Source organism: Pelmatolapia mariae, linkage group LG2 (genome assembly GCF_036321145.2).
Source record: "Pelmatolapia mariae isolate MD_Pm_ZW linkage group LG2, Pm_UMD_F_2, whole genome shotgun sequence".
Taxonomy (NCBI): Eukaryota; Metazoa; Chordata; class Actinopteri; order Cichliformes; family Cichlidae; genus Pelmatolapia; species Pelmatolapia mariae.
Genome location: NC_086228.1, coordinates 15243200 through 15269180, shown reverse-complemented (window position 1 = coordinate 15269180; position 25981 = coordinate 15243200). Strand labels below are relative to the sequence as shown.

The following is a 25981-nucleotide window of genomic DNA, read 5'->3' as shown; positions in this document are numbered from 1 at the left end:
TACATAGAACTGTTTACTAAATTCTTGGTGCTGGTTTGCATTTCTAAGCTTGGAATTGCTCTTATGGGTGGATGGTGTGGCTTCTTGTCGTGTGCTACCTTTTGAAAAGTGCCCCTTACCTTTCATGAAGGGCTCTTGCAATCATTACCTTACAAGTCCACCTGTTTTTGTAAGTTATAGTGTAAATAACAACAACATGGTTTCTACTCCAAATATGTGTACTTCCTAACATCTTTGAAAAGTTTAGCTTCTCAAAAAAAAAGAAAGCATTTGTATGCAAGCATTTCAGCATGGCGTATTACATTACATTTTTCATCGCTCTTTTTTGTTTTTGTTTTTACAATATTTTGTTTTCAGTATGGAAATTGGTAATAATGGTTATCATAGTGAGCGCTTACAAGGTATTCCTAATCCTATGATGACAAGGTAAACATTACATTAATCCTGTTAACTGCATGTGATGGTGGAGGTGGAAGCATGCCGGAGGAGCTTGGCCTGGCATAGTGCAAGACTGCAGGGGAGCTGATTCATTGCATGTACATGTGTGGACATATTGAATATCTGGAGGTCATAAAATTAAAATAATATGAAAGCTGAAAAGTAATGGCAGCAAAAAACTTAAAAACTTAAAAAGGCCAGCAGAGTATTATCAGCAAATTGTGTGATTTATTGCAGTATCTAGATTCTGTAGGATTAGAGGAGAACAGGATGGTAGCACCATGACTTCTGTGCAAGCACTGAGCAATGCAAGAGGTACTAGTTTACCTTAAAGGCTGGAAGTAAAGGAAAATGGATAGCCTGGCTTTGTGTAAGATGAAATAAATCTAATTACCCGTACCTCTAATGCTCAACTATTATGCAAAACAACCAGTGTTGTAGGTGGAGGAGTAAAAGTGCTTTACATAGAATTAAAGTTTTGGTAACTAAAGGACAAATGAAAGGTCTCGTTTAAACTACAGTATTATTATTACAGTATTATTTATTAAGATACTAAAGTGTTGTGGTTGGTTGATGTAGTTTTTCTTCTTCCACCACCTTTAATGTTTTTAGTTAGATGTTTACTTAGGAACTGCTGCGATTGCTTTTCACTTTCTCATTTTGCCAGTTTTTCACTTTGTGTTATATGAGGAATATGTTACTAACTAGGCATGCTCTCTGTGCACACTGGGACGTTCTTGTGGAGTGAAGAATCTTCCTCTTTCCTCTCGTTCAGAGTCAGCCAAAGTCCGATGAATGTACACCTGATCATTATGTTCAGAGAGAGGCAAGCATGTCAAGCTTTTGTGTGATGCTGGGAATGCTTCTTTTATTTGTTTTTCCTTAAACTAACAAAACATCTAATTGCATGTTATGTATTTTTAAGTTGCATTTGGACGGGGATGAGTTTGGCCAACCAGCCAACCTTAACAGGAGCTATAGGCAGAGAGCAAAACAGCTAAATTACAGATGAGTCCAGTCTCAAGATGGTCTTTGCTTGTGCAGTTTTCCTTTCTGTCCTACATTTCATATAAGATGTGTTTCATATTTCTTTTAAATACAAATATGAGATGGAATGAAACATGGATTTTCCTCTAAATCTTAGCTCTCTAAAAAAATAAAGGGGCTTTCTCTGCTGTTCAGAACAGTCCAGGAGATGGAAAGATTTTTGCATCAGTTTTTGATCATCTAAAGGTATTAACAATAACAATGGCAACAGCCTCATGAAATACTACTATATTTCTTATTTGCAGTCATAAATGTACTTAATGCCTCTTTAATTGGCCGTACAGTTTAACTGAGTGGATATCGATGCAGCTGTTTTGCTCTCTGCCTTGTGAGCCGCTCGTCTTTTCTCCTCTTCCATTTCAAATAAATGAAGAGAAGAAACCGGCGGCTTTACGAAACAATGATGGATTTGTTGAATTTTAGCTGTTAACGTTGTCTCCTTTTTGTGTATCTTGTGTGTTCATGTGCTGGTAGCATCCCTACCTATGATACTATGAACAGGTTCCCGCGGGCCTCGGCTCCTCCGAGGCACATCGACTGGTGACAGAGCCGCCTCTTGTTCTGGCTCCTGAAAGGTACTGCAAAGCTAATGAATCAGACATCTGTTTCTCTAACATGATTTTAATTAATCCTCCTTCTTTCCAGTCTCACATCTTTCCTTCTCACAGCTGCCATCTTATCCTGATGTACTGTCTGCAGTAACTGTGCCATCGTGCTCTCTCCTCTGTTTTTGGTCTTATGTTTTTGTATTTGTACCCTGACCTAATTCTCTTACTGTAACACCTCTTTACAGCTTGTTTTAGTGCATTTCTGCTCACTGAAGAACCATCATGGTGAGAATGACTAATTTTGGAATCATTAACGTCTTTATTCAGTGTGACTGCTTGCTTAGTCGGTGTGCTGTGTTTGTTCTCTGTCGCTTGTAAGTTCTGTTTTGTTTTTGACAAACGCTGCATTTACGCCTTTTTTCAGAGAAAATGTTAAATGTGTCACAATTACAAACCGTGAATTACATTCAGTCACTTAGCTTTTAAGTTCCTGAAACTGAGACGCTTGAATACAACAAAGCAGTGGTAACACCTGCACTTCTCTGATAAAAAGGTTGCGTTTTTAGTGGATATAATGTGCTTTTCTCCAAATATTTTATTCTCCTTGGGTTTCTTAATGGGACTTACAAAATAATAAGAGCACTTTTAAATTCTGTGCATTCTACTATGCCATCAACACCTCACACTGCTGCAAGCTGCACTTTTTTACAGTGTTACGTCTAGACACTTTATAATGGCAGTGTTGTTTTTTTGGACTGTATTGTACTGAATTGTTCCTAACTGAGTACTTGTGTCATGGAAAAGCAGAACAAGTACAGAGAAAAGCTGTAGTATCTGAAAACTAGCTGATGCAATTTTTAAAGTGATGTAAACTGCCAGCTGGGTAATGGCTAACATCACATGCTGGTAATACTGTGGCAGTTAAAGTGCTAGATGTAATGAATTGCACAATTAATTGTTATTTTCTTAATTTATTAAGTTTTATTTTATTTCTGAGAAAAAATTTATTTTCAACACTTGCAGGCTTTCTTTATTTTGAAATAAATATTCCTATTTTTTTTAATATTATTCTCACAGTTGCAGAACTAAAAAGGACCTGCTTTTATTCTCATTTTAAATTTGGTACATGATCATGATATCTTTAAGTTGAGTTGCAGTTCATTAAATATCAAATTTTCTCCAGAATCATTTTGAATTCAAAAACAGGGAAAATGCTTTAATCTCTGTGGAAAGCAGGTTTCATGCGCGTATTGTATCTACAAAAGGCACAGTGTAGTTTTTATAAATATTCTCTGGAGTATGACAGATTGTTTTCTTATGTTTTTTGCTTCACAAAGCAGCCAGAGCTCCATAAATCTCATTCAAGAAATGCAGTATGTTTTAAATTATTTACTTAATCGTTTTAAAAAACAAAATCTTAATTCTCTTTTCTCTAACATTTGTGTTCTCAGTGCCCTCGAAAACTGGAACTGAAATACGTCATAGTAGGTTTGCCTTTTTACTATTTTTACATTTTAAATTGAATCCACAGTGGCTTTATCAGCAGAATGAGTTTCGATTCCTGGATCAATAGTTGGTATTAAAGTAGTTCAGTACTGTTGCTGTTAAAGTGACTATTTAACAAGCAGCTTACACTCTGCAAATCCAATTTTCCCCAAAGGAAGTGGGAAAGTTTGCAAAATGAGTAGTTATTGTAACTTGGCAGCTCACCACTATCAAGATAACAAATTCTTTTGGGCCTGGGTAATTTTTACAACTCATTTATTTATTTATTTTTTAAAATGTTGATTTGTGCCATGTGTTGCAATGAGTCTGTGTAGCTTCTTTACACTTTAAAAAGAATTATCATTTTAAAAAGGACAGTGGTTGAGAAGAATGTGCACCAATCATCCATAAGATTTAAACCACTTATCATCACAGTGGCATCTGTCAAAAGGTGGGATATATTAGGTATCAACTGAACTATTAGTACTTGAAGTTGATGTCTTGAAAGCAGCCAAAATGAGCTGGCAATGCAGTGGTAGCAGTCTGGTCAGATTGCACTACTACTGCTGGGATTGCAAATTGCTCTAAAGGAAACCCTGACAATGATGCTAAAGCTGCAGGTTGATAGCCACCCTGCTCATTAGGCTACATAAATGAGGATGGACGTTTAATGATAAAGACAAAGACCCAATTTGGTGTTTCTCCAGAATTATGTGAACAAAATTCAAATTGCATCAGATCTGTTTTTCTGTAAGGTAGCACTATGCTCAGCTCCAAATCTGGACAAATGCCAGTATTCACTACTACACTACTCACAGTATTCTTAGAATTGTTGTTAGGCAAGTTGCATTTGGCAGCTTCTTTGACATTGTATTGATTAGTTTCTAGTCCACTCTGACCAAACGGTCAACCACTTGACCCTGACACCTACAACTAATATCATCCTTGGAGTTCTGCCCAGATAATCCAGGATCTCACTCTCAAAGGAGTATTCTTATACCTGCCCTACCATAAAAACCTGATAAATAAAAGAGGTTGTACTTTTATCTGAGTTGTCGTCCATCTGTGCAGAGGACAACTGAAGCTCTGTTAGAGTGATTTTTAATCATCTCCTTGACGAGAGAGCTGCTTGTTCTTCACACAGTTTGGGCATATATCTTAAACCTGCTTAAAGATTTAAAAATAGGCTTATACCTGTGATCTGATCTATGTCTGTATGTCTGAATACCTTTTGAAATACTTTCTTAAATGCATGTTTCAGTTCAGTAAAGTACATTATAGTAAAATGTGCAAAATGTGGTTGTGTCTACATACTTTATGAACTAACTTTATCCAGCGTCACATCCACCAGGTGTTTTTGGGGGTTGACTAACTACAGCATGTTCTTTCCTCATCTGTTTTTAAGCTTTTAATTTCCTAAATCCTTGGACCAGATGAGGCTCAGTGAAAGCTGGTTTCCTCACAACAAAAGAACAATTGCCCTGCAGGCGTTATCTTCAGCGATGAACCGAACCTTCTCGGCCTTCAGTACGGTTACAGCCTGCAGGATATCAAACTCTTTCCCCCTCAGCATCAATCTGAGCCAGGCTTGTTCTGCATTTTTTGTAAAGGACTGCTTTGTCTGCGTTTACATTTGTTCAGATATGAAACAAAGCAGAAAAATATTCAGTGACAGGACATGACATTAACTGTGATGCTTGTTCATTTTAATGTGCTTCTTTGTGCTTACGAAAACAAAAGCTGGAAGGTCAGACGAAATAACTGCAAGCAGAGGACTCTTTATTTTTCCTTCTCCTGCTTCCTGCATTTAAAAAGGGATGTGACACTTTCAACTCAAACTAGTGGCAGTGTGTCATTACATCTGTGATGAATGCAAATTAACGATAACAGCCTGTTAAAAAGTGTTGAACAGTGCACATACTTTTTTTAAGTGCAGCATGTGTGAAGTGGTGGATCTGTGGTGTCTTCATGATTGAGAATTTGAATAAAGTGGTAAAATAGAGGTTAGAGGGTATTCTACAAAAAAATTAGTCTCTTTAAAATGTTTACAATATCACAGAAACGTTTATCTTTGCTGGTTTGATGCGCATTACAAAAGACTGGTTGCCTTTGTATGGAGTTTGAGAGCTGCTACTTTTTAAAAGAGGAAATCTTCCAACAGCTAATCTTACACTGCTGAAAATCATCAATCTGGGAGTTATTTGTGCAGTAAAGATCCAAACTGTACTCTTTTTCCTAGAATACCTATCTTCCCTTACCCTGTGTCATCCACATCTACAGGTGGCAATTCTCTACATTTTTCCAGAATGCCTTTTAAACAAGTCATTTGTATCCAGTAGGGATGTAAAATTACTTTATTTCAAAAAGATGAAATGAAATGTGACAAACTGATTCTGTAATGCTTTCTACTGTGACGATGATGTCCGTAGTATGTTTTGCTCATGCATTATCTTCCCAGGGTGTCAAACACTGCCATTCTGTCTGTGGCTGCTGGCCTCTTTGATCCGTGCGAGGTGTTCTGTGGTGTTAATATGGAGATGCACTGACTGTAATATTTGATACTGAGAGACAAGGATATTAATCTTTATTATGTGGGAGGCAATGTGGTGATGATGTAAATTACAGGTTTTTCAGTGTTTGTGTTTCATGTCCATTTTGTTGTCATTTTACGTTCACCTTCACTGGGTGCTTGGTCGGGTTTAGGCACGAGAACTAGCTGGTTATTTTTAGGAAAAGATGGCCGTTTTGATTAAAATACTCCCCTTCAACAACGCTGCAACTTGAAAAAATGATATTGTTTGGACTCTTGTAATTAAGAGTCCATATAGCAACACTCATCTCACTATTAGCCAGTGCGTCTCAGTACTAACGTCCTACATTCAAAATGTACATCTCAGAAAAAATTACTGTATTTGATGCCCTGGGAATAAGATTGCTCCAGTTCAAATTCTGAATACGTTTTAAACTATTAGATTCCAATTTTTAATCTTTTAGGTTTTAAATGCTTCCTGATGTGTCAATGAAACCTCATAGATTAGGTAAGCTGGTTTTTTAATGGTACTATGGGGGCAGAAATGTTGGGGCTAACCCCCCACCTCCTCGGCCCTTGTTTTGGTAATCATTTCTGGATATCTCAGGTATACAAGAACCTTGAGGAAGTCTCACCCCCAAATAGCATGTTACTGTTGTGGACAGACCTTTAACACCATAAAACAAAATGACACCAGTTTTTTTTTCCAGCAGTGTAAGCTTTTTTTTAGGTGGATTTTCCCTTTAAATCATATACTAAATTCAAAACACAAACAGACAAATGTCTGGCTTTTAGGTTCCCTGTGTGGCAGATTGAGTCCTTTGTCACATGGGACCAAGTTTTGTTGAGTTCACTAACATAATATTTTTATTATGATTTGTTTTTTCATAGTGGTGATACTTTTACAGTGGAGAATAATTCTCAAGCCAAATCTTTCTTTCTGTCTTTTTTTTTTAAACTGTAGTTCTCAGGTCTTTAGGGGTCTATCAACTATGTGCTTATTTTGTTCCTCTGCTTTGTATAAACCCACAGTAGCTATGGATACATTTAAAGCTATGAAAAAAGTGAATGTATTCAAGAGCTATTTTCTTTTTATTTCACATTGCTTGATATGGAAGTTGAGAAATATGCTGAAATCTATGTGTAACGCAACGGGCAAACACATCCAGCTGTCCCACTCTCTTTGCCCTTATGTTTACAGGTTAGATTTGCAGCTGCTGTTAGCAAAGTAATGATGGCGGAAAAAAAATTTGACAATCCATGATTGGGAATAGTGAGTGCTGTCAATCAAGAGTAGAAAAATAAGCATGCTTCATGTTTTGCACAGCATGGTGTTGATGCACACTGTCAAAAAAATGTCCATCTTAACACTGAAACATATATTTCTGTTAACATAGCACAGTTGTTCTTTAAAGTACCACACAATCACTAATTTATGGGAAAATAAAAGTTATTATGATAAGTATATTTGTCTCTAAGATTGGCATCAATGAATTAGCGTCAGAAATAGGACTAAAATATCCAGTTTATTTATCTTATTTCAATATTTTATTTTCCATAGCTCTGTTATTGTAAACCAGGGCTAAGTGATGATGAGAAAAGAAATACTCTGTATAGATAAACCTAAATTATGATGTAGTAATAGAACATATTTGCAGTGTAGGAAACTCCCAGCATCAAGATGAACTTTCTGAATTATATTGAACTTTAAACACAGACTGGCTTCTATTGAGTCACTGATATTCTTTTTATTTTGAGACACATTTCTTGTTAAAATGGACATTTTTGAAGTATCCGTGTGCTCACAGGACTATCATTGGGTTTCTGTGAAAGTTTGGATGTGAGAGAAAAATGTTTGAATTTACTAAGTGCTTACACTAGATATCCTGTATGCTAACCCTGGATGGATCAGATACAGCGGTAACTGGTTTGAACTGTGATGCTCCAAAGTTGGGCACTGGTGGAGCCACTAAAGAGTAGGTTTATATGATGTGATGGAAAGAAAGTGTATAAATTGTGAATAAAGTTTTAAAATCCAAAGTTTGCATTTCAGTGACATTTTTCTTTTGTGGTCTGTGTTTTGAATGAGCCATACAGTTTGGATTAACATGTTTCAAATGGGCAAAATATAGTTCACAACAATTTCATTTTTTTTTCTTTATTTGGTTTTCTAACAAACAAGACAAAAAAAACTTAAAAAGGAAAACAGTTTAACGCAAGAGTGCACATTCTTTTGTGGTGCTGCCGCTGTTATGTTACTGCTCAGCTATTTCTATAAGAGGTTATCATCTTCCATAAGCATTTGTTTGTTCCTCTGGTTGGAGGTTTTCTGAGACATCAAATAGTTCGGTATATGAATAACCACCGCCACTACGACCGCATAGCAGCCCTAGTTCTAGAAAGGCTTGTGTAGAGCGAGATGAGCACAAAACTACATAAAAACAGAAGCAGCGGTTCAGAGAAACCCTCTTCAGTGTGTTTACATCCGATCAAACGCTGTGCTGGGGAGAATACTTCTGACATTGTGTTAAAATATACACAGCGCAACTATAAAGAACACCATGGAAAATTTTTCAGGAAACACAAAAGGCATTTTTTTCATTGTTTGCAGCACCACTGACGAGTATCGCTCTGCCACATGCAATTTGCAGGTGTTACTCCATTTCCTAAGTAAATAGATTTTGTTTGTTTGGTTATGTTGTATTTTGCACATTTAATGAAAAAAATAATGATGTTTCCTTTTTCTTATAGTGTAGTGAGCTCACCTGGCCACCATACTTTTGCCTTTAGAGGACAAAATTGAGCTCTGACATCACTGTCGTTATGTACAGTGGGCAGCCCACATATTATGATTTTCAAGTGTGGGAATGAACATGCTGGTATTTCAGGGAAATGGAAACATTCACAGGGAAGGGTAGTGAATATTTTAAGAAGAAACTCTGCTAATATTGTGTTTGGCACCAACCGACACTACAGGCTGAAGAGTTTCAACTCGTACATCTAGAAACTGAGACAAATTACTGATGGAAAATTCAATACAGAATATAATTTTTAGCTATTCTAAAATTGTGGTCTAAATGCAGATCAATGATATATTGCTTCTTAGTCCCAAAACACTAAAACCCTGGAAGTTATACTGCCTGTATAGATTCTTTAAGTACCATGTCTCGTTCTTCTATCACTGACAAAACTCAATGCAGATACAGATGGACCCAGAAAATAAAGCCTCTTAAAGACATTCATAATACACTTTATGACCAATATTTGAGTGGCTTCACACTCACACTTCTCTTTATACTTTAGATCTTTTAGGGAAATAATAGGTTGCACTACATCGTTAAGAGCTCTTACTGTTTTCTACAGCAAGCAAGACATTTTAAGCCTGCATTCTGCGATGAACTTTTAAGAACAAGTGAAACTAAGATGTTTTTCCATGAGGTAAATTTAACATGACTGAGAAGGGGTTACATGCATGAGAGGATGTACTTTTGTTTTAACAGAACACCTACATGTGTCAACATCGTTTTGCACGTAGCGCTTTCCTTTTTCTGGCAGCTGTAACTGGTAAGGCCACTCTCCTCCTCCCATGGAGCTGGCCTCTTTTAGTCTACTGGTTTTTTGTTTTTTTGGAACCTGAATTCCTTCTTTGCTTGGCCAATAAAAAGCAGGAGGGACGCTCATTTCCAGTAGTTTCGCATTTAGCACCCATTTGGAAACTATGTGGGCCCAGACCGCTGCTCTGCTGCTCGCCTGCTGCCTCTGGCCAGCTGAGGCTCAGACTGAAAGGGGTCAAAGCATTTGGGATCCACCTATCAAATTCAACACCAAGGCTAAAGACTCATGCACCATGATTGTCACCGGTCAAGGGGAATTCACGAGGCTGAGACTGTCATGCCAGAGGAACAAGCGCTCTTACTGGTGTGACTACATAGGCAAGCCTCAGACCTGCACCCCTTACAACAAAAATCCTCGACACTATTTCGTCCAGATGATGTGGAACCTGAGAAAGCTGGACAATGCCTGCCAGGCACCAAGAAAGATTAAACCTCACATGTGCAGGAAGGCAACTGATGACTCTCAGATGGTCTTCTCATCGTCTCCACTCTCCCAGTCACGAGCAGAGGCTTCTTCTAGGAAAGTAGCAAGACCTCAACGTCGGCCTAGACCAACAAGACAAGCTGAGGCAAAATCCACTCAAGAGCCACAAAAAGAAAAGACCACTCAGGAAACTAGTACTCAACCACCACCAACAACACCTCCTGTTGAGAGCAACGCTAAAAGAATGGCTCGGCAGAATTGCTGGAGGTCGCTGCAGGGCATCTGCTCGTTCTTCATTGGTTTGTTTCGTAATTAACCAGAAAGGTGAGCAGCAGTATTGGGCCTGTTTGTTAACATGCAACGCTTTTTTAAAATATTCATTTATAACTAATCTAGAATGACGCTATTTAATTAAGTTAGATTCCAGCATTTTTTTTATTTATTTATTTTGCTGCTCTTAATTATATTGCCTATGCACCTAGTTTCCACCTTGCACACCTTATGTGTTATATTCACAGCTTTTAACCGCTAATGAAGATAACTTGACATCTGGCTCAAGCAGCCCTTGGAGGAAAATTCCAAACGAGGAGTTTGTTAGCCTGTTGTAGAACTGTAACACCCTCTTCAGGGCAAGCTGTGCTATTACAGTGACTTTCAAGTACTTCTCTCACTCAAACCAACATTTATCAGCCTTCATTAAAAGCCAAGCTGGAAGAACTTAAAGGTCTCACTTGACTATGTAATGACAAATGTTTTTCATGAACAGCCTGTACTGAATGATACTGCTTTAACATATAATGTATGTTTATTATGTTTATTACTTGTATATTATCTGCTTGCATCACTCAATATTACCTTCAGAATTGTTTGGGGATAGTTTTATTTTGCTCTGGTTTTCCATGCTGGTGTATTTGTCCCAAAAAATGTATAAATGTGAAAATGTTTTATTAAATAAACATTTTCAATCTCTATGTGCTGATTAATGTCATTTCATTAATATTCCTGATTAAAAATATTAGATAATAAAACTGCAAGCAGCAGTATTTGGGAAAATGAGTTGTCTAGGGTGTTGTATGTCTTATGGCAGTGTGCAGTTTAATATTTTTAAGCCATAAGACTCGCCTGCTGTACCGTATATGACCATTAGGTGTTTGGTGCTTTGAGACTAAGTTCAATCAATCAGCAGTTTTATCCAGCAGAAACATCTGGCTCCTTTCAAGATATTCAAAGCCATTTCATCTCTGGCACGGTGTACTTACAGATGGCCCTGTGAAGGTCTTTTAAGACTCAAGGTTATTTGCATTTGTTTAAAATATGAACTTAGATTATTCTAAAGCAGGTGGAACTTGAAGCAGAAAATCTGGAACAACAGATAACTTTTAATTTTGAGGGCTTAACATAAGACTTGCAAGTGCTCGTGATTATTCAGGTCCATAGAAGCTGCAAACAAGTTTAACACTTGTATCATTTGTGGGTTGATGAAGTTTTGGTTCTAAATTGACAGTGTTTATAAAAAGTTTTTATTATGTATTAGGGTAATTTCATTTTCTATCAGCCATGGCATTTTAAACGTCTTTCCCCCCACACACAGTTTAGTTTGATGACACAGGTACCAGGTTCAAAGTATCCCTAATCTATTCTAGACCTCAATAAACTTTATAAGCTCTTCAGTCATGCTGTGTGTGTGTGTGTGTGTGTGTGTGTGTGTGTGTGTGTGTGTGGGTGTGTGACTGAGCGTGTGAGTGCAAGTGTATATATTTGAAGGGGAGGGGTGATTATGTGGCAGCATATTGCAATCTGCAAGTAAGGGCAACACTCTCATGTGTGAGGACTGCAAACCGAAGTTTCTCTAAAAACTTCAGGTAAGGAAAAGCACCACAACTTAAGCTGCACCCTAATCTGGCAACAATATTTGGGGTGTGCTACTTACATCAGCCTAGTATATATTTAATGTGCTCACAGTTAAGTTTTTGTAAAATGCATTCTGTGAAATCCTTGTTGCCAGGTTCAATATTTATAAAATACCTGTTAAACACATTGTCTTTATCTCTATTTCCAATATTTACTAGGCTGTATTTTGTTTATAAATGTTGTAGTTATACTGTAGGCGATATAGTTGCATAACTGCATAATCAAGGGATAATTGCACCATCACAATTGTAATATGATGCATTTACATTTTTATTTTTTAATCAGTATTTAAATCTGTGCCTCTTTTTAACAGTTTTTAAACCTCTTCCTTTCTTAAAGTCAAATTAAAAGGTGCATGTGCTCCATGTTTTTTCAAAATTCCGTTTATGGAATAATAATTTTTAGATTGCATCTTTGCATTTTTCTTTTTTTTTCTTCCAAATACCTCTTTGACTTGAAATTGTCTTGAATGTGCTGTACAAAAAATACTTAATGCTGTTTTGTGCTGTCTAAATCCAAAACTATTCCCACAACATTCAGTTTCCATTTGAAATGTTGGTTTAACGGGGGATTAAGACATGTCTTTCTCCAAAGGGAAATGAAAGGGTTTTAAGGTCAAATATCTAAATCTGATTTAATCCTTTGGCAGGTTGTGTTCTACTGATTTCATGGCTCTCCTCACAAACGTCACCATCCTCCTGGTCTTGGCTTGTATTTCCCATCAGGTGATGTTGGGTAGCTGCCAGAAGAGCGGTGGACGGAGGGGACGAGGCATGGACAAAGGACAGCACAAGGATAGGTCAGGAGCAAAAGTGGGCCGCCAAACAAAGCCCGTCTCTGCACAGCTCATGAGAGGCAAAGTAGTCACCAAAGACAAGTTTGAATGTGCTTGGGTTGCAACAGGTGAAGATATCGTCATTCTCAGCATCACGTGCAAGAAGGAGGACAGGAGCTTCAGCTGCGAGTATATTGCCAGACCAACTGCTTGTCCTGAGTATGCCTCAAATGTTAAACTTTACTGGAAGCAGATCGGCAGGGAGTTGAAGAAGCTAAACAGTCTCTGCCAGGACAGCAGTGCTTTTGTCAGGGCAGGTATGTGCAGAAGAGCTGCCAGAGAGGCTCATTTCAGACTGAATGTAACACAGAGGGTGAAGACTTCTCCACTGTATACCCCAACTTCTCCAGTCAAAGCTGTCAAATCCTGTCAAGCTGATAACAGGAAGAGAGCAGAGGAGTTCTGCAACAACTCCTGGTCAAGTGTTTGCACATTTCTATTTACTATGGTGCGGGATTATGATTGCTGATACAGAAAAACTGGAATTAGTTCACCTTTTCTGCAGTCACATACAGTAAATACTTGTCCCATAGATTCTTCATATAGATGCTTACTGCTCAACAAAAACATACTCAATGAACAGTTTTTGATCTATCGCTTTTGGAGAAATTTGTGTAAGCGTTCAAGCCTATTGAGACAGACATAATATGTAGAATATTAGTTTCTCGATTTTCATTTCTTTTCCTGTAACTTGTAATTTCACTTGGGTATTTTTTTTCTATTATAGTCATATTGAAATTACCTCTCCTTCTCAATATAAAATGCCTACTTAAATAAAAAGAAAAAATACTCCTTAAAATAATGTCAAACCCATTTTCTGTCTCTCCCAAATGTGCACAGTCTTGCCTGAAGGCTTTTCAAGGGAGGTTAAATGTTTGAGAATGTCTGGTATTGACATAGCAATTTAAGCCAGGGGGAGTGTGATTTCTAGAAACCTCAGCCTGCATACCTCGGCAACGAGAGGCCTGTGAAGCCACAGTCACTGTGTGAAGCCATAAAAACCTCATATGTTCATCTTGCATAATCAAGGGATACCAGTATCTAAACGGACAAAATAAAACAGAAATAATATTTTGCAGGTTAAACTGAAGACTTTAGCATTATTTTTGGCACTTATGATCAGCAGAAGTTCCCATACTTATTCATCATTTCTGTGATAACATTAGCTTGAATTAGCTTGAATTAAGTTTGCATACCAAACTTGTACATACTGTAAAAATCTTACTATTTGCTTTGGAAAAGCTGTACTGGAATATGAGTTAATATTTATAATATTACTGTATTAATGAGCTGTATAAACTAACCAATGAAGTACATTCCTGGATAATTTGATTTCCTTTTTTTACTGTCAAGATTTGCTTGATAATGGAGAGGTTACCAGTTAAAGTAATTTAAATAAAAACTTGCAGAACAATTAAAGTTGTACTACAAGGAAACTGTAGTAGATGGCGCCTATCCCAGCTGCCAGAGGGTGAGAGACAGGGTACACCCTGGACAGGTCATCAGTCTGAATTTAACCAACTTGATTTTATTATATTTTTATATATCACCTAAAACTGTTTCACACTGGAAGACAAAGCCTCTGCTATATTAGAGAAAAAATAGATGACCTGATAGTTCTGTGTGAGAAAGCACTTGGTGACAGTGAGAAGTGGTAATGAACCTCCAGCAGGACCAAGCTCAGGGACAGGGAGCCATCTGCTACACTTGGTTGGGAGGTGATGTCAAAGAGAAGACAGAAAAAAGTGATACTGAGAATCCATGAACAACAAATTAGGAGAAAGTAAATAAAACTTAATGGGAATAGTACTGTAAAGATACACACTGACTGTTTATGTTCTAGGAATCCCAGATAAATCCATTCCCAAAAGTTCCATTGTTAATATTCTCCAATCATACACAGTTCTGTGAAAGCCAGAAAGAACATTCTTCAGCCAGAGCTGGAAGACATGTTGTCATTTTAGACAGTGGAATGACTCTGCTTTTTGTGATCACTTAGTCTTCATCTCCTGCTGAAACGTAATGGTTTGCCCACAGGTTAAATCCATCAAGTTCAGACTCTCAGCAGGTTGCATTCTGGGCTTAGTAGGAAATCTGTTGCTGGTGGATCAGAAAGGCCAAAACAGTGTGGCTGCAGAAAAAAATAAATTATACAGCAGCCACAAAGTCACTGCTAGAATGTAGTGAATACAGATGTATAAGGAGTAGCTTTCCTTGAAGGACTTTAAAATAACAGCTGCTGAAAACAAGACTGAAATTCTGCTGAGCAGCTTGAAATATGGATACTCAATTAAACAGTTTCTATTAAAATAATAAAATGCCAGAAGAATGGTACTTTAAATTAAGAGCTATTCTTCTGCCAGCTTTGCAAAGAAATAATTGAATTTAAAAAATCCAAATGCAGTATTTAAAGCTAATGAAATGGGTCTTACATGGACACCAACTGTCATTCTAAATGCAATCAAGCTATGAAAAATAATACTGGGACTAATGCTGCAAAATTGCTCTTAAGTTGTTTTATACTCCAATATGCATTCATTTTTTCCTGACCAACAATGTGTCAGCTTTAACCCAGACACTTTTCAGAAAGCACATAACTGCCACATGTTCTAGTTCTGCTTTATAGTGAAGGATCCAAAGAAAAGACCAAATGAATTGCTTTCCAGGACTGATCTCTATAGCTCTGCGAGTGAACAAACAGGGGTCACACATTTATTGTGATGCTGTGGCACACTTTGCATAAAAGCTTCGGATAAGCGCGACTGATTTATTTATGTATTTTTTGGTATGTTTTCTGCACTGTGATTCCTCTTGCCAGTGTTATTTCAGAAGCACATCATGCATCTCAGTTATGTATCTGTGGTGCAGGTGGAATGATTACAGGAAATGAAGATGAGCATTTTCGAGGAATAGGGCTAAAGACAATGTGTTTTCATATTATGTCTTGTAAATATGATTTTATTGTTTAACATTGATTTATTTGTTTGTACTATTTTATTTTAACGTTATCTTTATGAGCTCATCATAGCTTTAAAAATGTATGTAGGTCTCTGCATTCATTATTTTGTTTACAGTCAATAAGTCATGTATTTAATGGCATTGTTAAAGCTGCACTAATGATCTCCTCATTTCCAGTGAGTTAAACAAGGAAATTCATTTTGAAAGCAGTCACAAATACACAGAAATAATTATCAGACAAATGTTTCCTCCATGATGTCACCAATTGGTTTGTGGACTACAATTTTAGGTTCTTCAGTTTACCCTTGTATATATCAACATATTGGTTTTATGATGCCAAAAGTGGAAACAAAAGTAGTAAGTTACCATTTAACAAAATGCTATTAACAAAAAATTTGGCTAGCAAGTTTTATCTTTATGAACTAGAGTTTCACTCACTGACACAACCTCATTTCAGACTTTGTGTTAAAAGAAATCTAAGCCAGATTTGTCATATCATTGCATTTAAATGCTTCTAAAAGCCCCAGCACCATTTAAAAAAAGACCTGTTTAGTGACTCCAATTAGCACAAATGAGTATGTGAAAACAAAAACAGCTAGTAAGATGTTTTCATCAGGTGGCCTCTAACAAAATCCAAACAAATGTTAACATTGGTCTGTTCCTCCTATTAATTTCATGATACGTGAATGGATGTAAAGCCAAATCTTTCCCCAGTAAGTGAACCCTGGAAAGTGTGGGCGTACAGGTGGTGTGACTGCCTGCAACCACTCCTGATTGGCTTAGGCGATGTAAGGCTTGGTCAAGCTGAAAATATTCAAAACACATTTCAGGACTATTGACACAAAGGAGATCTGGCACAGTGTGTATGTGAGTCAGGCTTATAAGCTTATATGAATGCCTTTGTATGTGTGCAAGTGAGCTTTTAGTTTATAAGCTTTAGGCTCAGTGGAGCCAAGATAACAAAGAACTGAAGGGAATTAAAATAAATGCCATAAAATGGCACTGTTAGTGTGAAGTTAGACAGATGAATATGTGCTGTTGTGGTCAGTCTAGACCAAACAAACATCACCATCCATCTGGCTGTACGAGTATCGTTTTTCTAGACATATTATAAAGGCTCAATATGCATGCATACACTGCATTTTAAAATAATGTGACTCAGAGCAAAGATTTCCCAGAAATAACTGACAATTAAGTTCTACAGCCACACCGCACAGTGGAAAGAGCAATACCACCTCACTATTATTTACAGCGTCGTCCTGCAGTAGAAATGATCATCTAGTATGGAGCATGCCTGATTTATGATAGTCAGGCACTAGCAGTGACAGTGATTACAGGAAAGACTTTAAACTGCACATTTCAAAGATCTGCCATACACAAAGTATGTGTATGGTTTACATTGCACATGGGTACCTGTTTTCCTCCGTCTGGTGTACTAAATTTAAGGATATTTTGGTTTACCAACTTTAACTAAACTTTTTCCTGATTAACCCCCTTTCATAAACTTAAAAGTAAAATGCTTAAAATAAGGTGATTTATCTCAAATTACTGGACTGTCATTAACAGCCTGCACTGCTATTCATAATTTATAATACTACACCTAAATATATCAAAACCTTTCAAATCGTTGGATGTTAAATCTGTTAAATTTTAATGTGTCTCTCTTTTGCTATTCATTGTACTGTATGTATGTATTTTTATTCTGGTTGGAGTAATGTTATATGGATTGTGCTATTTTCTTATTTTGCACTGGCATTTCTGTTGAGCTGTGGAATCTATCCAAAGTTGTAAATAAACAGCACATTCATTGTAAAGCAATAGTATAGCTGCATTAAAAAGCAAATGTAATTTTCTCTTTGGATGAATAAATACCTACAGAGATGTGGAGCATCAACTTTCCAGTCATTTTTGCAATGAATCAGTGTGGACTTGTGTCTGCAGAGAGAGCAGGAGCCTCAGAAGAAAGCGTGACTATACATGAAAACACTTTGCAGGTTTAACCCTGCGGTGCTTTCTGAATACCTAACAGTGTCTAGGTCACATGACTGTAAAATATGTATAACCACACTGAACTGAAACACTGAATATTTCTGAACCACACTGAGAAATGATAAATTTCGAGAGTATTGACATGCACATCTGTGCTGGGTTATTTTAATGACTTTATAATTTTAAACAGATCAACATTTATATGACTCATCCTTATATGCATCCTCCTCGATTTCATCAATAACAGTCATCAATTGCACTCACTAATGGGCATATTATTGCAAATTCACCAACCAAGAACTTTACTTAAATACCCATTGGTATTTAAAAGGTATTAAATATGTGAAGTTGAATTATAAGAAAATGAAGAAACATTGCAGTGATATATGAGAAAGATTACACATGTTGCCTAAGATATGGGGTGTGGTTAAAATGGGAGGGTTGAAAAACTTATAGTTAGGTCCCGAGTACTAGTCTGCGAAGGCCCTATTGTAATCACTCCATTTATTTACATTTAAATTGTTAATTTGTGAAAAGAAAATTAATTTTAAGTAAAATATATTGACACTATCTCATCAATCACTGTAATGAGAAACATTATAAAGACATTGTGTCCTCATTTCAAACTCTGCTGCCACCCTGTGGTTCACTTCCAGCAAAATAAAATCGTTTTCCACTGAGTGACCTATAGGGACCCCGTTTGTTTGACATTTGGCCTCGTCGTGCAGAAAGGCATGGAAGCAATAGATCTCATTATATGCATCAACAAATGTCTAATAGCGTCCCATTACTTATTGATCACTGACAGCCGCATTGCACGTCAAGTCTGGATCACAGTCTCATTTCTTATTAATGAGAGCATCAGGGTTGTCAACATGTAGGGTTTAATAATTGAGTAGCGGTATTGTATTTTCAAACTTGCATTTAACACATGCTGTGAGAAGCGAGCTCAAATAAGGTAAACAGCTGCTAACATTGCGTGTACGCTTGACAAGAAAAAGAGGTCAAAGATTTTAAATTAATCAGGCATTTCATCATTTCAGAAAGCATTATTATCTGCATTAAAATCAAAACTGCTTGTTTACCAAGGACTAAATTAGAGCTATATGTTCTGTCTGGCATTTAAAAAACAAACAAACAAAAAAAAGAACAGTGCCTTGTAAATAATATTCATACAATATAATATTGTCATAAGTCAAAATGACACTCAGGTAATTCACACTAACTCGATAAACACACACTAACAGAAAGAAGAACTATAGATCAATATCCTCATCTCATGTGTATAGCTTTGTCTTGCAGCAACATGATGGCTCATCATTCATTGCTGCTAAATGCGTCATAAGGTTGCATTAATCATTCCCACCACACAGGTAGAGTAAAGCCTTCTGGTAGTCTCCAGTTGTGTCTTCCTGTAAAAAGAAAAAAAATAAGAAGAAAAAGAGTCTCATTTAATTTGGGAGGTTGAACATTCATTTATCTACTCTGGTATGTTTATTTTAGAAATGACTGAATTCTTTTCATTTAATTTAAGTACTGACAGAGTTAGTTTTGCCCAGTGACAGACTGGCGACCTGAGAAAATTAATGGAGATTATACTGATATGTGGGTAGCTCTAGCTCAGGTGTTTGGCTCTCCTACTCCTCCTCTCCACATGTCATGTCAGTTTGTCCTTGAGTAAAAGCATTGAACTCAACATCAACATCCTCCAGTTAGTCACATGTCCCAGTGTCTTTTGGGAGCTTCACAAATGCTACTAACATTTAGCTAATCGAAGCTAAAGCTATAAACATATATGAGCTTTCCTTCCACATTGACTTCAATTTCTGCTGATCTGATGTTACACAGAGTAAGGTAGAGAGTGTCCAGTTTGGATTAACCACAGCACCTTTTCCCCCTGACACGTGCATTGATATCAATGCAGATTTTTTTGCCATCAAAAGTCCCATTTTTTTCATCTGTTATCTCAAAATATCAAGTTAATAACTGCAACTGTTGACAAAAACCCTTGAAATGTTGATGTTTACAGATATTTTATCTAGAGCATTCATGTTCTTAATAGGTCAGCTAACCCGTCCATCCATTGTCTTAACTGCTTATCTAATTCAGATTGGAAGGAAGGCTCGAGCCAACCCCAGCTGTCATCGAACAAAAGGTGAGGTGGGACACCATAAACAAATCACCAGGCCATCACAGGGCTACGACACCTAGGTACTGCTGTAAATAAATAAATACAGCAATAAAATATAAATTTACTTTGCTTCTCTGAGCAAAATGCTACATGGCTATCCAGCTAGCTACCATGTGTTATACCATACCATACCATACTTATGGTATGGTGTGGTATGGTTTTATAAGCTTGCACATTATTTATCATCCCAGAGATTTTCATGCAGACAGTTGAATTTAAAGTTTATTAAGCAACAAAACATGAAAAATCTAACAGAAATGCCAACTAAATGTCAGTTTTGAAATCTCTCAAGTCTAGGGTCATGCTCCAGCATGCTTGATGACCCTCTCTCTCTTCATGTTCTTTGCCTCCTCTGAATCTTTTCCTATTTTGCTGGGAAATGTTTCCACAGGTAGTCAAGTTCTGCTACCATCAGTCATTTACTCTACTGAGGGAAAGCTAGCCGGGGTGACTATAATAATAATAATAATAATAATAATAATAATAATAATAATAATAAACTTTATTTATAAAGCACACTTAAAACCAAGGGTATGCCAAGGTGCTTAACAAGTAACATAGAGAATAAAAGGAAGATAATAGAAGTAGGACCAAAGCAAGTACTAGGTATGCAAGCAGATAGCTGTCACTGATACATAGGAAAGCAGCAGATACAGAACAAACAAGGAATTAAATGAGCATAAAAGTGCATAATATAAAATCATAAAAGAAATGTTAACTAGAGGGGAAGGCAAGATTGAATAAGTGGGTTTTTAGTCGTGATTTAAACAGTGCAATAGAATCAGAGGCGCGGATATCAATTCCACAGTAATGGGGCAGCCAGAGCAAACACACGGTCACCCCGAGACTTCAGCCGAGATCTAGGTTGCGTCAGAAGTAGTTGAGTGGCAGATCTAAGTGTTCTAGCAGGAGTATGTGGCCTGAGAAGTTCACTAAGATAACTCGGCGCTAATTCATTAATATTTTGAACGTAAGGAGTAATATTTTAAATTGAATACGGTACTTTATGGGCAGCCAGTGCAAGCCAGCTAGAACAGGAGTAATAGAGCAAAATTTTCTTGCACCAGTCAAGAGGCGGGCCACCGCATTTTGGACTGTTTGCAGTCTAAGAAGAAGAGAAGAGGGAAGACCGTAGTACAAGGAATTACAATAATCCAACCTGGCGGTCACAAAAGCGTGAATACGCTTCTCCACGTCCTCATGCGGAACATAATGCCTAGCTTTAGAGATAAGGCGCAGTTGGTGGAAGCTAGATCTCACTACAGCAGACACTTGCTTATCGAGTTTGAGCAAGCTGTCCAGCAGTACACCTAAGTTACTGAGCTAGGAAAGGGACCCAGGGCAGCACGAAGTTGGACACGAGGGATTTTACTGTTGAACACCACAATCGCAGTCTTCTTATCGTTTAAAACGAGGGAATTACTCAGCAACCATTCTTTGACCTCACGCATGCATCCTTGAAAGTAGTGCAGGGACACAGCAAGGTCGTCAGTGAGTTCAAAATAGATCTGTATGTCGTCGGCGTAACAGTGGAAGGCGATATTGTATTTTTCAAAGATTGCGCCTAGAGGGAGCAAATATAATGAGAAAAGAATAGGGCCTAAAACTGATCCTTGATGTACACCGCAACAGACCAGTGCAGAGGAAGAGGAGAAGGTGCCCAAGTTAACCGAAAAGGATCTGTCAGCGAGGTATGATTTAAACCAGTCAAGGGCAGTGCCTCTAATACCCACAGTGTGCTCACGTCTTAATAATAAGATGTTATGGTCCACCATATCAAAAGCCGAAGAGAGGTCCAATAAAACTAGGACCATAGAGCATCCAGTATCAGTAATTACAAGAATATCATTAACCTCTTAAGCCCCAATGCCCCCTGATACGGGGGCAAAAGGCAGGAGATCAGTTAGGCTTGGGGCTTAAGAGGTTAAGAACTCTAACCAACGTCGTTTCAGTGCTATGCAGTGGCTTAAAAGCAGATTGAAATTTCTCAGCAATATTGTTCGTGTCCAAGTACGCCTGGAGCTGGGAGAGAACTAGTCTCTCCAGGATCTTGGACAAGAATGAAAGCTTACAGATCGGTCTGTAGTTTAAAAGGTCATAACAGTCAGAGTTTCTTTTTTTAAGAATCGGGTGGACTACAGCATGCTTAAAAGCCAAAGGAACACAGCCTGAGAGCAAGGAAAAGTTCATAAGAAATAGGATATTAGGTCCAATTACATCAAAACAGTCCTTAGCTATGCGAGATGGAAGAATGTCAAGCACAGTATTGGTGTTATTCATTTGATCAACTAGCCGCTTAAGAGACAAAAGTGACACAGGCTCAAACTGGTGGAAAGTTGAAATGCACTCAGGAATGGGGAGAGGACATGAAACGGGGGAAGGGAGGACTTAAGAGATGAGACCTTGTCTAAACAGTGAATTTGAAATCGCTCACAAAGAGCCTGAGAATAAGATAAGATAAGATAAGATAAGATAACCTTTATTAGTCCCACATGTGGGAAATTTGTTTTGTCACAGCAGGAAGTGGACAGTGCAAAAGTTATGAAGCAAAAATTAGAATAAAATAAAATAAGAATAAATACAGTATACAACTGTACAGAATAGAATAAAATAAAATACTATATACAGTAGAATAAAATAGAATAAAATATGCAATAAGATAAAAATAGAATACAAGTGCTATATACAACTCAGTAAAAATACAACGATACCAGAAAAGATTATTGCACATGTGTGAATGTGTGTGTTGATCAGTTGGAGTCTTTGTTGTGCAGTCTGACAGCAGTGGGGAGGAAAGACCTGCGAAATCTCTCCGTCCCACACCGTGGGTGCCGCAGTCTCCCACTGAAGGAGCTGCTCAGTGCTGTCACAGAATAAGGTAAAGGCATGTCCGGGCAAGGGTTAAACACTGAGTTAAAGATTTTAAATAAGGTGCGGGGGTTATGACCATTGGCCTGGATGATTTTGGATAAGAAAGACGCTTGGCCATTTTAGCAGTACTTTGGAGTTTTAAGCGGCTAGTCCGTAGCATGTCGTAAGAAACCTGAAGTTTATCTTTTTTCCACCTTCTCTCAGCGCGCCGACACATGCGATGTAGAGCGCGCGTAGTGTCATTAAGCCAACACTGAGAGTAGGTTCTAGGGCGCTTCATTTTAATAGGGGCAAGAGTATCAAGGATAGAAGAAAATAACGATAGCAAGGTATTAGCACAGTCATCAACTGAGCGAAATGAACAACAGTCGGGAGTGACAGATGCAGAATCCAAGAAAGACAGAGAGGTTTGACACCACTTCAGCATTGATTACACGTAGTGGGCGAAGGGGAGCCGCAGGATGTAGTTCATTAGTGCATAAGCCAGTATCAAATATAACTGGGAAATGATCCGAGATCCCAGCGTCACTTATATCCTTGATACAAATGAAATAAGTGCTTCCTGTTTGACCGCATAATCGAGATGTTATTTTCAAGACAATTAATACTCTGCATTCAACAGTACTGCTTATAGCGATCCACTCTAATTACTCATGGTTGGTTATTATTCAATACACATTAGATTACACCATCCATGTTTACATCATATTGATAAGGAAAAGCAAAGAATTTGTTTGATATCACTTTACAACCACTCCTCATTGAAAACTTCCATTGAAACTTTAGCACACTGTCCTTTAAAGGAGACCTATTAAGCTTTTCTTTATTTTCTCTCATATAAATACAGTTACAATGGTGGACGCTAGTGTGTAAGCCTAAGTATAAGCAATGAGCCAAAAGCTTAAAATAGCTTTTGACTTTAGAATAAAAATGTAAAGCCTTAAATAAGCTTAGTTAAGGCTTTACATTTTTATTCCACTTTTAATGTCAGGCATCCATGGTTGGTTGGTATAGAAATTTTTCAAAAAGCAAGTCTCCAAGTCATAATTACGGCTTGTATGTTGACATTATCATTATTTACATGTTAGATACCATTAATTGTGGCAACTACTGTGTGACATAAACATGCTCTTATAATAGAAGGAAAAGCACAGGCATAATTAATGTCATTAGCTATATGTAGCTCCGATTCATTTGGAAGGCAAAGTGAATAGTACACAGTACGGGGACTGTGAACATGCAGAAGGAATTATAAATTATTTAAAAAGTGGAGAAATTGTAGAATAACTGCCATAATTAAGGAAAAATGAACTCTGCTGAACTGTAAAAAAATATATAATATATTTATTCAAGATTATTTCATAATGTGTTATTATCTATTCAGTATTGGCCATTTAGTTCTACAGGAGGATCGTAATAACTCTTCAATGGAGGAACATCTGGCATTAGGAGAACAGATTATTCACTTCATCTGGTGTGAAAAGAAGGGAAGCACACTGAGAGAGACATTTAAAGTAAATCACTAATCCCCACTCCATCACTGCACTGACGTGAGTAGTGTACAGCCATCATATCCATAGTAAACCCAGCTGGTGCTCTAAAGTCATGCAGAGGGACAGATGAGTATATTTAGCAGAATATGGAGACAACTGAGGAAAATTACATTTTACAGAAATGTGTTATTCTTCTGAAGTAATAGACTATTCAGTATGTTTCATTAAAAAAGAGCGCAAGGGAATAAACAGAAATCCTGAGGGTACCTGGATGATGGTGTACAGAGACTGTCCGTATATCTTCTTGAAACTGGCTCTGATGTCCAACATGTCCACCTCACTCCTGGACACCATTATCCTCATCAGAGTGTCGTCATCAGTTCCAGCTCGCTAAATACACAGAAAAAATAAATTAAATAAATCTTGTTCAGCAGACAGAGTTAACCATGCATGAAATTCAATCCAGTTGTACTCAACAAACACAAAGCATCATCATTCAGATTTTCTTTCACTTCTTTCAAAGCAGAACATTTCAGGCACAGGGTGTTCTGCTTTACTATAGTGTAAGTCTTATAAAAAAAAAGGTGTGGTGATCTGCCATTTATAATGGTCTTTTTAATAACTGGAAGTAAAAGAAAGGAGCCTGTACAGATTTGTTGGTTTAGTGAACTTTTTTTACATCATTTCAGAAGTCACTGTACAGTAAAATGAAAAAGTCTATTAGAAAGAAGGTGCACCCTCTTTGGTTCTAAGGTTCAATTATCAGGGCATAACAAAAAGAAAGAAAGAAAGAAAGAAAGAAAGAAAGAAAGAAAGAAAGAAAGAAAGAAAGAAAGAATTAAAGAAAGAAAGAAAGAAAAATCTGCTAACTGAGGCCAGTAGAGTCTGAGATATAGCTCTTGGGTCTGTGCAATTTCTGTGGCATTGCGTGGTCTAACACTGGGTTGGAGCACCAAATCACAGCAACAGTTGCCTCAATGCACTTTATATTGTAAGGTAAAGACCCTATAATAATACTCCTGGAAAGATTGGCAACTGCCTCAAATGTTTTCTTTATATTAACAGTCTATATCATTCTAGATTATAGACTTCAGTTTCTTTGTAAACAGCTTTTTAACCCTCTACTGATTGATGAGCAGCAACAATTACTTCTCTAGAGTTATTGCTGATGTTGTTCATTCTTGACATTTTGTTAACATTAAATTTCTAAACAGAATTTTAAACTTGCTGATGATCAGCTGATCAAGTAATTTTGATTAGCAGTAGCTGGCTGCTACGATAAGGGTGTACTTACTTTCCCCTACACGACTTCAGCATTTTGGCTTTTTTGTGTTAAATTTCCACACGCTGAATGATGTCATGTGGTGATCCTCAGAGGTTCTGATGACTCTAACTTCAGAATGGAAGGTGTACTTTCTTTCCCAAAATCTACAGTTATTACACAGTGAACCTTGAGTTTGTGCTTCAAATATTAATTCAACATTTCGGAAAAAATGCTTGTACATTTTCTTGCCCAGATTTGAAAGGCAGATTCAGGCCTCTTCCAGGTTAGTTAAGCTTTTAAACTATAGCCTTGTAAAGACCATTTTGTTTTGATGGGTTTTTTTTTTTTTTTTTGCTGTTTAGATGTAGAAAACAGCCTTTTAG

General features: G+C 37.3%; 4 protein-coding genes across 20 annotated transcripts in view; 3 read left to right on the top strand and 1 right to left on the bottom strand.

The window, feature by feature from the left end:
* Positions 1 to 8088, top strand: part of prom1a (prominin 1a) — an 88130-nt gene extending 80042 nt beyond the window's left edge. For 5 of the 17 annotated variants that reach the window (XM_063493671.1, XM_063493705.1, XM_063493687.1 and 2 more), the window contains 4 exons: positions 1960 to 2060; positions 2279 to 2318; positions 3485 to 3517; positions 4924 to 8088. In XM_063493671.1, the coding sequence (XP_063349741.1) occupies positions 1960 to 2029 (70 nt within the window). In that variant the 3' untranslated portion in view covers positions 2030 to 2060; positions 2279 to 2318; positions 3485 to 3517; positions 4924 to 8088. Of the gene's footprint in view, positions 1 to 357; positions 1265 to 1959; positions 2061 to 2278; positions 2319 to 3484; positions 3522 to 4923 lie in introns of all 17 variants that reach the window. The other 12 variants (XM_063493612.1, XM_063493662.1, XM_063493653.1 and 9 more) reach the window with 9 other exon arrangements.
* Positions 8089 to 9475: 1387 nt separating this feature from the next.
* fgfbp2a (fibroblast growth factor binding protein 2a) lies at positions 9476 to 10445 on the top strand. The gene has a single exon (XM_063485325.1). The coding sequence runs from the start codon at positions 9767 to 9769 to the stop codon at positions 10400 to 10402; it is 636 nt and encodes a 211-aa protein (XP_063341395.1). The 5' UTR covers positions 9476 to 9766; the 3' UTR covers positions 10403 to 10445.
* Positions 10446 to 11875: 1430 nt separating this feature from the next.
* On the top strand, positions 11876 to 13896 carry fgfbp1a (fibroblast growth factor binding protein 1a). Its single transcript, XM_063485303.1, has 2 exons — positions 11876 to 11948; positions 12647 to 13896. The coding sequence occupies exon 2, from the start codon at positions 12666 to 12668 to the stop codon at positions 13299 to 13301; it is 636 nt and encodes a 211-aa protein (XP_063341373.1). The 5' UTR covers positions 11876 to 11948; positions 12647 to 12665; the 3' UTR covers positions 13302 to 13896.
* Positions 13897 to 19131: 5235 nt separating this feature from the next.
* The window catches only part of anxa5a (annexin A5a), a 35313-nt gene continuing 28463 nt past the window's right edge, over positions 19132 to 25981 (bottom strand). Inside the window, exons 11-12 of the mRNA XM_063482556.1 lie at positions 24602 to 24724; positions 19132 to 19191 (exon numbers count right to left, since the gene is read on the bottom strand). Coding sequence (XP_063338626.1) covers positions 19132 to 19191; positions 24602 to 24724 — 183 coding nt within the window. The remainder of the gene's footprint in view (positions 19192 to 24601; positions 24725 to 25981) is intronic.

Excerpts from the sequence above, each read along its gene's own strand:
- fgfbp2a (XM_063485325.1), top strand. The coding sequence starts at position 9,767 with ATGTGGGCCCAGACCGCTGCTCTGCTGCTCGCCTGCTGCCTCTGGCCA.
- fgfbp1a (XM_063485303.1), top strand. The coding sequence starts at position 12,666 with ATGGCTCTCCTCACAAACGTCACCATCCTCCTGGTCTTGGCTTGTATT.